Source organism: Urocampus carinirostris, chromosome 5 (genome assembly GCF_059441175.1).
Source record: "Urocampus carinirostris isolate Australia breed hairy pipefish chromosome 5, RoL_Ucar_1.0, whole genome shotgun sequence".
Lineage (NCBI taxonomy): Eukaryota > Metazoa > Chordata > Actinopteri > Syngnathiformes > Syngnathidae > Urocampus > Urocampus carinirostris.
The window spans coordinates 46,449,667-46,460,782 of NC_142353.1; the positions used below are offsets into that span (position 1 = coordinate 46,449,667).

Sequence of the window (11,116 nt, forward strand, 5' to 3'; positions counted from 1 at the left end):
ATAGATGTCTAGATAGATAGATGTCTAGATAGATAGATAGATAGATAGATAGATAGATAGATAGATAGATAGATAGATAGATAGATAGATAGATAGATAGATAGATAGATAGATAGATAGATAGATAGATAGATAGATAGATAGATAGATAGATAGATAGATAGATAGATAGATAGATAGATAGATAGATAGATAGATGCCATAGATAGATGTCTAGATAGATACCATAGATACCATAGATAGATATATACCATAGATAGATACCATAGATAGATAGATATATACCATAGATATATACCATAGATAGATAGATATATACCATAGATAGATAGATACCATAGATAGATAGATAGATAGATAGATAGATAGATAGATAGATAGATAGATAGATAGATAGATAGATAGATAGATAGATAGATAGATAGATAGATAGATAGATAGATGGATGGATGGATGGATGGATAGATAGATAGATAGATAGATAGATAGATAGATAGATAGATAGATAGATAGATAGATAGATGTCTAGATAGATGTCTAGATAGATGTCTAGATAGATGTCTAGATAGATAGATAGATAGATAGATAGATAGATAGATAGATAGATAGATAGATAGATAGATAGATAGATAGATAGATAGATAGATAGATAGATAGATAGATAGATAGATAGATGCCATAGATAGATGTCTAGATAGATACCATAGATACCATAGATAGATATATACCATAGATAGATACCATAGATAGATAGATATATACCATAGATATATACCATAGATAGATAGATATATACCATAGATAGATAGATACCATAGATAGATAGATAGATAGATAGATAGATAGATAGATAGATAGATAGATAGATAGATAGATAGATAGATGCCATAGATAGATGTCTAGATAGATACCATAGATACCATAGATAGATATATACCATAGATAGATACCATAGATAGATAGATATATACCATAGATATATACCATAGATAGATAGATATATACCATAGATAGATAGATACCATAGATAGATAGATAGATAGATAGATAGATAGATAGATAGATAGATAGATAGATAGATAGATAGATAGATAGATAGATAGATAGATAGATAGATAGATAGATAGATAGATAGATAGATAGATAGATAGATAGATAGATAGATGGATGGATGGATGGATGGATAGATAGATAGATAGATAGATAGATAGATAGATAGATAGATAGATAGATAGATAGATAGATAGATGTCTAGATAGATGTCTAGATAGATAGATAGATAGATAGATAGATGTCTAGATAGATAGATAGATAGATAGATAGATAGATAGATAGATAGATAGATAGATAGATAGATAGATAGATAGATAGATAGATAGATAGATAGATAGATAGATAGATAGATGTCTAGATAGATACCATAGATACCATAGATAGATATATACCATAGATAGATACCACAGATAGATACCACAGATAGATAGATACCATAGATAGATAGATAGATAGATAGATAGATAGATAGATACCATAGATAGATACCATAGATGGATAGATAGATAGATAGATAGATAGATATAGATGTCCAGATAGATAGATGTCTAGATAGATAGATGGATAGATAGATGCCATAGATAGATGTCTAGATAGATAGATACCATAGATAGATACCATAGATAGATACCATAGATAGATACCATAGATGGATAGATAGATAGATAGATAGATATAGATGTCCAGATAGATAGATGTCTAGATAGATAGATGGATAGATAGATGCCATAGATAGATGTCTAGATAGATAGATACCATAGATAGATAGATAGATAGATACCATAGATACCATAGATAGATATATACCACAGATAGATACCACAGATAGATACCACAGATAGATAGATAGATAGATAGATAGATACCATCGACAGATAGATAGACAGATAGATGGATACTTTATTGATCTCCTTACGGAAATTCACACTTCCAGCAATATCCTTGTGTTAATTATTAACAGATTAACAGGATGGCCTCAGGGTGCTGTGCGAGTCCGCCTCCTCTCCGCTTCCTGCAATTTTTTGTGTCTCTGTCTGCCCTAACAGCACTGAAGCCGGGTAGCTCCACGTTGTACACTTTGATGTTTTTCACCAGCACAGCCAGTTCGCCGGTCTTATTTGGTACCATGATTACGGACGGTACTGAAGGCTTATAACGCCACTAGCCGTTTAGCTGGCTCCGGCTCTGCAGCCACGATAGGGCCCCCTCCATCACGCCGGGACTAGAATTCTTCAAGGCAAGGAGTTGATTTCTTGAATAAATGCGTTAAAACCCATAACCATAGGATAGAAAGTCATCCAAACGAGACAAAAAACAGCGAAGATAGAAACAGACACTTAAAACAAGAAATCAAAAAAAGGGCAAAATAACACGGAGCTGCTGGAAAGGCTGCCGCTCGCAGCGGCGCCTATGATGTCATAGCACAAGGACATAAACATTTATTCCTAAATCTATTTGTAGTATGTCATGTGTTTAAACGACATCATTTTGTTCACTCTTCTTCCAAGAAATTACATGCGGAACACCTCCCGCAGTGCCACACGCTGGCCACATTTGGAATGGCACTTCCACCCCCGGCAGTACTGCAAACTACTACTGTAAAGGAGGATTTCACTCCAGTTCCATATCATTATGCACGCGGAACGCTACTTGGACACAGCCCAACATTTCCTGCAAAGGTAACCGAAGAGCTTCACCGATTGGCCGAAAATCCTTCGGTCACCTGATTCTTCTCCCGCGTAGAAGTCGACTGCGGTTCTCCGCCTGACATCCCTCATACGCTTCGATTATGGGATGGCAAATCCACAGCGGGGTCCCGGGTGACTTACGAGTGTCGATCTGGATATTCCGGCCTCGGAGGAATCCGTACGAGTGCTTGTACGCAGAAGGGGAAATGGGAAGAGCTGTCTTTGCGTTGCCAAGGTGATAAGAAGATACGGTCGTATGCAAAAGTTCGCGTCCCCCCTGATCGTTTTCAAGATTTTCCTTTATCAATCATCGGTTGTTAGGATCAGCAATTTCAGTTCAATACAGTGAATACTGAGAAGTGAAAAAAGTTCATAGGATTTGCATAAAGTGTGTAATAATTAAAAAAATTGGCAGGTTGTTTTATTGATTTGAATACCTTTAGCACTAATTATTGGAACCAATGTTCCCTCTAAGCTGCACATTCCCAACGCACAAGAAAATCGAGCCAGCTCACAAAAATCAGGGCTCCAAATTGCCAATTGAGAAGCGAACTAAGTCAAAGTTGCAGTGCATGAAGGTCAAAATACACGGGTTCCCCTGACGCTGTGTTCTAATCCAATATTTTGAAGTCAAGGTCGAAGTAGAACGAAGTTGAGTCAAGTCAGTAGAGTTTTTCGAGAACCGGCTTCTTCGGCTCGGCTCACTAAAAAGAACCGGCTCTTTCGGGTCCCAAACGGCTCTTCAGGTTGTTTTTTGCTTCTTTCATCCCTACACGACTAAATATTATGTAAAATTGCGAACAAAATGACTTAAAAGAAGGGGGGAATGGAACAAAAAAGAAAAAAGGACCAAAATGAAAAAGTAGTGAAAAGCTGAGAAAAAAGGAACTAAAAGGAAGAGAAAAAAGAATTACAAATTCAGAAAAAAAGCCCCAAAAAAAGAAAAGAAAGATACAAAGGAAAACAAAAAGAAAAAACAAACAGCTAGGAAAAAACAAACACAATGAGGTTTCTTTTAAAGGAATTTAAAAAAATTGATAAAAAACAGGGAAAAAGAAGAAAAAGTTTGTGTTGCATTCAAATCATTTCCAATGATACCAAGTAATTCTTGTTGCCAACATTGTACTTCCACTAAAAAATGTAATTAAATACAGTTGTGTATCGTGCAACCGACTCAATAAGCCGCCAAAAATGTTAGTATTATGCCACAAACGATACCAGGAATAAAAGAAAAGGAAATCTTTCGAAAGAATTGTAAAAACAAACGACATTTGTAGTACATGAGTCAATTCATTCAAAAGAGAAAAATAATTTAGCGTTGCCGGAAACTGTAAGTTGATGTCAAGTTTTGGACATGTTTGATGATTAATTATCTTGCCACACTTGGGGTTGCCGTTGCTCACTGTGGTTTCAAGCGTTGCTCACCCACTTTGTGTGAACGCTCAGACCCCTGCAAAATGACAGGGAACATTGATTGGAACACAACATTTGTTTTGTAAGCTCATTGACCCATGACTTACATACACAGTTGAAGCCAATCATGAGAAAGAGTATTTAAGGCTGCCAGTTGCAAGTTGTTCTTCTCTTTGCATCTTCTCTGAAGAGTGGCAACATGGAAGCCTCAGAACAACTGTCATATGACCTGAAAACAAAAACTGTTCAACATCATGGTTTAGGGAAGGATACAAAAAGCAAGCTCAAAGATTTCAGCTGTCAGTTTCCATGGTGAGGAACATAGTGAGGAAATGGAGGCTCACAGGCACAGTTCTAGTTAAGGCCCGGAGTGGCAGGCCAAGAAAAATCTCAGATAAGCAGAGGCGAATAATGGTGAGAACAGTCAAAATCAACCCACAGACCAGCTCCAAAGACCTACAACATGATCTTGCTGCAGATGGTGTCACTGCGCATCGTTCAACTATTAAACAGAGTCGCTTGAGGTATGCTAAATCACATTTGGACTAGCCAGTTTCGTTTTGGGATGAGGTGCTGTGGACTGAAACTAAATTGGAGTTACCTGGACATAAAAGGGGTGGTATGCATGGTCGAAGAAGAACACAGCATTCCGAGACAAACACTTGCTACCCACAGTAAAATTTGGTGGTGGTGCCATCTTGCTGTGGGGCTGTGGGGCCAGTGCAGGTACTCGCAATCTTGTTAAAGGTCCCATAGATTCCAGTCAGTATCAGCAGATTCTCGCAAACAATGTTCTAGAATCAGTGACAAAGCTGAAGTTGCGCCTGGGCTGGATACTTCAACAAGACCCAAACGCTGCTAAAATGTTACTCAGGCATTCATGCAAAGGAACAAGTCCAATGTTCTGGAATGGCCATCTTAGTCCCCAGACCTGAATATATTGAAAATCTCTGGTGTGATTTAAAGCGGGCTGTCCATGCTCGAAACCTGATTGAAGTGGAGATGTTTTGTAAAGAAGAATGGTCCAAAATACCTTCAACTGGAATCCAGACCCTCATAGGAAGCGTTTAGTGGCTGTTATTTCTGCAAAAGGAGGATTTACTAAATATTGGGTTACCCTAACCCTAACCCAACCCCTAACCCTAACCCTAGCCCTAACCCTAACCCATTTTTCTGTTGGGGTGCCCAAATTTATGCACCAACCAATTTTTGTTTAAGCAATAATGTACGTTTTCTGGAAATCCTATGAACTTGATTTCACTACTCAAACGTCACTGTGTTTGTGTCACGAGGTGGGACCGGCAAACAGAACGGAGGCAGGAGGCAGGAAGGGAGAACTCAACTGCGTACGAGCAAAGCTTTTATTTACCAAAATAAAAGGGACAAAACAGAACAAAAACATTCTTACACTCAGAATGGTCAGGTACAGGTTTCCTCCGACTTAAACTAAACAGGACAAAGCATAACAGAACAGAAAAGATGTAATGATCCAACGCCCGCAATACCCACAACCCAACCTTAAGTAGCAGCCATGCAATTAGCTGATCTGCTTCAGCTGGTGACCAGGGGGCGGGGCAGACCGGTCGCCACGGCGACCATGACAGTTTGTCTGCTTTTTGATCTCTTTAACTGAAGTTGCTGATCCCAACAACCAATGATTGATAAAGGAAAATCTGGAAAATGATCCCAAACTTTTGCATAAGACTGGAACAATTCTGACCATTTGTCATCTTTTTTTTGTAGAAATGAAATGTCAAGAGCCTGTTTTGAAATCTCACGCCAAAAGACTGTGGGATGGCGCGTCGCATGCCGGAAGCACGGTTTTTTATAAATGCGACGAAGGATATATCCCGAGGAGCTCGAGGAACTTCTCAGTGTGTGGACAGGATGGACTGTGGGAGGAATCCGATCTTTGGTGTGAAGGTGCATCCTTTACGGATTAGAAATCAGCCTATTTCTTCCATTTTCACCGCTTGATAAGGCGCACCCGCAAAATATGAATTTGTGTCTCTATAAACAAGTCGTCATTCGGGACGGGAGAGCATACGTGGTCGAGATCAAAACAGATCGCAAAAGATCGTAACGGCTTGCCGTGTAAAACAGAGATTCGCAGACGGACCGACAAAAGGGGACTGACAGGACAGAGTTTAAATACTGACAGGGAGCCAATCTGTCAATAAGCTGCAGCTGGTGCCACGTGGGTGGGGCCAATTGGGCGCCGTGGCAACCGTCACACTTTTGTCCACAAAGCCCATGAACTGAATGATGTATTTGAATTTCTAAAATAGCAACTTATCGTGTCGTTTCTATGTTATTACTAGGTTAATGGTGAAAAACAGGATTATGGATGGATAGATAGATAGATAGATAGATAGATAGATAGATAGATAGATAGATAGATAGATAGATAGATTGATTGATAGATAGATCTATGTTAGATAGATAGATAGATAGATAGATCTATGTTAGATAGATAGATAGATAGATAGATAGATAGATAGCTCTATGTCTAGATAGATTGATAGATAGATAGATGAATCTATGTCTAGATAGAGAGATAGATGGATCTATGTCTAGATAGATAGATAGATCGATCTATGTTAGTTAGATGGATAGATCTATGTTAGATAGATAGATAGATAGATAGATAGATAGATAGATAGATAGATAGATAGATAGATAGATAGATAGATAGATAGATAGATAGATAGATGTCTTGGCAAATAGATGTCTAGATAGATATATAAATGTCTAGATAGATGTCTAGATAGATGGATAGATAGATAGATAGCTCTATGTCTAGATAGATGTCTAGATAGATAGATAGATAGATAGATAGCTCTATGTCTAGATAGATTGATAGATAGATAGATGAATCTATTTCTAGATAGAGAGATAGATGGATCTATGTCTAGATAGATAGATAGATTGATCTATGTTACTTAGATGGATAGATCTATGTTAGATAGATAGATAGATAGATAGATAGATGGATGTCTAGATAGATAGATGGATGTCTAGATAGATAGATAGATAGATCTATGTCTAGATAGATAGATGTCTAGATAGATAGATACTTTTTTCATCCCCGTATGGAAATCCAGACTTCCAGCAGTATCCTTGTGTTGATTATTAACAGATTAACAGGATGGCCACGGGGTGCTGTGTTGTAGTTTAGCAACTGAATGAATGATGTAACACGCTAGTTCAAAAGTTGGACGTCCCTGCAGCAGATGGAAATCTTTGGGTTACACCGCCTCGTGTTCACGCAGATAGCCAGTCCGCCTCCTCTCGGCTTCCCGCAGGCTTTGGTGTCTCTGTCTGCCCTAACAGCGCTGAAGCCGGGTAGCTCCGGGTAGCTCCATAAAAACCCAATGACCCAGCATTGGTGAGCTACTTTCAAAACAGGTCCGCAGGCACCTCAACTGTCCACAGGGGGCACCCTGTCGGAGACCCTTGGTATAAACAGTAAATATTTCTTTTTTTACAAATCAAGAAATTGTACAGAACACAACATTTGCCATTTTCAAGTGGTGGCCTTTTCAAGCGTATTGTTTTTTGTCTTATTAATCTTTCATTTAACCGTGAATCTATCCTTAATATGTCTGTGTGCAGAAATAACATGTGGCCCCCCGCAAGCCTTGCCCCATACTAACCTGTTGTGGGACCGCTCTTCTCGTCCTGGAAGTCTTGTGTTCTATGAGTGCCAAGATGGCTACTACCGGGAGAGTGGAGAGAATATTTCCAGCTGTCTAACGTCCGGAGTTTGGAAAAATGTATCGTTGACTTGCAAAGGTATCGCCATTGAAGATTGAACCACGGGAACCAAGTTTTATTTCATTGATTTACTGTATTTTCGCGACGATAGGGTTAAGAGTCTCGATTTCTGATTTTTAACACGACACAGGGCGCACCGCAGGATAGTGTCATGGTTGCCATGACGTCCAATTTGCCCCGCCCGTGTGGCGCCATCTGCGGCTCGTTGAGAGATTGGATTTCTGTCTATATAAAGCTCGGCGCTCTCCTGCTTCCTTTGTCAGCACGTCAAACAAATTTCTTCCCCGCTAGACGTGGGTTTTGACTGGGTCCTGTTTTCCTGTAGTCTGGTATTGTTCCTGTTAATTTTTGTCCTGTTGAATTTTCTCCAGTTTTCGTTCCCGTCTAGTTACTCCTGTTTATTTTCAATATCCTGATTCATTATCTACCCTGTCTGTCCCGCCCTGTCCGGCATCGACCCCATCTGTCCGATATCAACTCGGGCAATCGGTATCGACTTCGTCAGCCTCTGGCTTCCTATCATATCACACCAGACTGCTGCCTAACGTGCATGACTCCCTATTTTCTGTAAAATGAAAGGCTCGTGTGAGAACGTCACGCGTATGGGTCCTGATCCTGTTCTGGTTCCTGACAGTTTTTGGGCGTGTTGACATATGTACTTGTGCATGTCTACATACGTCATCGTGCATGTTTACACGTTTTTCTGCATATTTACGTACGCTCAGTGCGCTCTCTCTTACTTTGTCAGTCCGTCAACGAACCTCTGCCCCGCAAGACGTGGGTTCTGACTCCTGTTTTCCTGTTGGTATATCCAGTCTGGTATTGTTCCTGTTCATTTTTGTCCTTTTTAATTTCGGGTTCCAGTTTTGTTTCCGTCTGTTTTCGTCCTGTTCATTATCCTCTCCAGTTTTTGTTCCTATCTGTCCTGTTTATTTTCGATATCCTGATTCGTTACCTATCTTGTCGGTCCCGTCCTGTCTGGTATCGACCCCATCTGTTCAGTATCAACTCAGGCAATTGGAATCGATCTCGTCCGCCTCTGGCTTCTTATCATTTTACGCCAGGCTGCTGTGGGTTCTGATTGGCTCCCTGTCCCTATTTAAACCCAGTCCTGTCAATTACCCGTTGACAGTCCATCTGCAAACCTCTGTTTGTACAAGGCAAGCCTTTTTCAACCCTGACTCCCGCCTGTCCTGTTTTTTTGCTCGTTTGTCCCCCTGCAACGACCTATTTTGTTCCCGACCACGTCTGCTCTCAGGTCCCGGCTTACGACCCATTTTTGATCCCGACCACGCTTTGCTCTCCCAGTCCCAACTACCGACCCGTTTTTCCGTCCCTGACATCGCCCTCGCTTGCTACAGAAGATCCGTTACAAATGCACAGGTCAGAAATTTTCCAACAAAGACGGTGCTTCTCGAATATTTTCTGTCCAGGCCCCCCTCGGAAGAAGAAATCCTCTTTACGCTTTCTGTTTTTCGCTGAAAAATACCCCACAGCCTCCTATCGGCATGATGTCTTGCTTTGTCGTCATTTCTTGATTGTCAGCTTATTTTATTTGGCAGGGGCAGAAAATGAGTCATAAGCCGGGACAGGATAGCAGACGTGATCAGGGACAAAAAAAGGTCGAAAGCCTGGACAGGAGAGCGGACGTGATCAGGGACAAAAAAAGGTCGAAAGCTTGGACAGGAGAGCAGATGTGGTCAGGATCAAAAACAGGTTGAAGCCAGGGGGACAGACGGGAGCAAAAACAGGTGGGAGTCAGGGTCAAAAAAGGCTTGCCTAGTGTTAACTGAGGTTCGCAGACGGACTGACAACAGCCGACAGATAGGACTGGGTTTAAATAGGGAAAGCGAGCGAGTCGTAACCCGGGACAGGAGAGCAGACGTGGTCGGGGACAAAAAGAGGTCGAAAGCCAGGACGGGAGAGTAGATGTGGTCAGGATCAAAAACAGGTTGAAGCCAGGGGGACAGACGGGAGCAAAAACAGGTGGGAGTCAGGGTCAAAAAAGGCTCGCCTAGTGTTAACTGAGGTTCGCAGACGGACTGACAACAGGTGAAAGAGAGATGTGGGTTTAAATAGGGACAGGGAGCCAATCAGCAGATGGCGCTAAACGAGCGAGAACGGGCGATTCACATCGGTAATCATGACACTTTAATGATTTGAATGGATGGTTGTTTCATTTTTGGAAATAAATAAGTTGCAACAGTTACTTATTTGAGTCGTTTTTTTCACCAAGTACTCTTTTACTTTTACTCAAGTAATCATTCGGATGACTACTTTTTACTTTGACTGTTTTCAAAATGTCTTTTTTTCTCTTGTCGCCCTCAGAAATGAAGCCAGCCATCCATCAACTCCTTCTTTTAAATGAGAAATGTTTACAATGGAGAGCCGAAAAGTATGGAGAAAAAACTGAAATGTACCAGGTAAGCTAAAGCGTAGCTAGCCGGCTTGCTAACTAGCTAAAAAGGTAGCTCCATAGTTAGCTAGAAAGGCAAAACACTAAAAGGGAGCTATAGAGCTGGCTTTATAGGTAAAAACCCAACTAAATAACAAGATAGAAAGCTAAAAAACAGAGAAAGTATTTAGCTAGCTATAAAGGAAGCCAAAATTTAGCTTGATATCTAGCAAAAAGGATACAATGTTCGGGAGATAACATGCAAAAAATGTTCAAAGCTAACTAGATAGCTTGCTTACTAGCTAAAAAGGTAGCTCCATAGTTAGCCAGAAAGGCAAAACACTAAAAGGGAGCTACGGAGCTGGCTTTATAGGTAAAAACCCAACTAAATAAAAGAGATAGAAAGCTAAAAAACAGAGAAAGTATTTAGCTAGCTATAAAGGAAGCCAAAATTTAGCTTGATACCTAGCAAAAAGGATACAATGTTAGCGAGATAGCGTGCAAAAAAATGTAAAAAGCTAACTAGATAGCTTGCTAACTAGCTACAAAGGTAGCTCCATAGTTAGCTAGAAAGGCAAAACACTAAAAGGGAGCTACAGAGCTGGCTTTATAGGTAAAAACCCAACTAAATAATAATATAGAAAGCTAAAAAACACAGAAACTATTTAGCTAGCTATAAAGGAAGCCAACATTTAGCTTGATACAGAGCAAAAAGGATACAATGTTAGCTAGATAGCATTTAGAAAATTGAAAAAGCTAGCTAGACAAATTGCTGAATAGCTCAAAAATA

General features: G+C 40.1%; 1 protein-coding gene across 4 annotated transcripts in view; it reads left to right on the plus strand.

Annotated features, from left to right (window-relative positions):
• susd1 (sushi domain containing 1) overlaps positions 1 to 11,116 on the plus strand; it is a 32,254-nt gene that overhangs the window by 7,897 nt on the left and 13,241 nt on the right. The window contains exons 6-10 of one of the 4 annotated variants that reach the window (XM_088335259.1): positions 2,562 to 2,732; positions 2,797 to 2,976; positions 5,898 to 6,077; positions 7,770 to 7,949; positions 10,260 to 10,354. In XM_088335259.1, coding sequence (XP_088191385.1) covers positions 2,562 to 2,732; positions 2,797 to 2,976; positions 5,898 to 6,077; positions 7,770 to 7,949; positions 10,260 to 10,354 — 806 coding nt within the window. The remainder of the gene's footprint in view (positions 1 to 2,561; positions 2,733 to 2,796; positions 2,977 to 5,897; positions 6,078 to 7,769; positions 7,950 to 10,259; positions 10,355 to 11,116) is intronic. The other 3 variants (XM_088335260.1, XM_088335261.1, XM_088335262.1) reach the window with 3 other exon arrangements.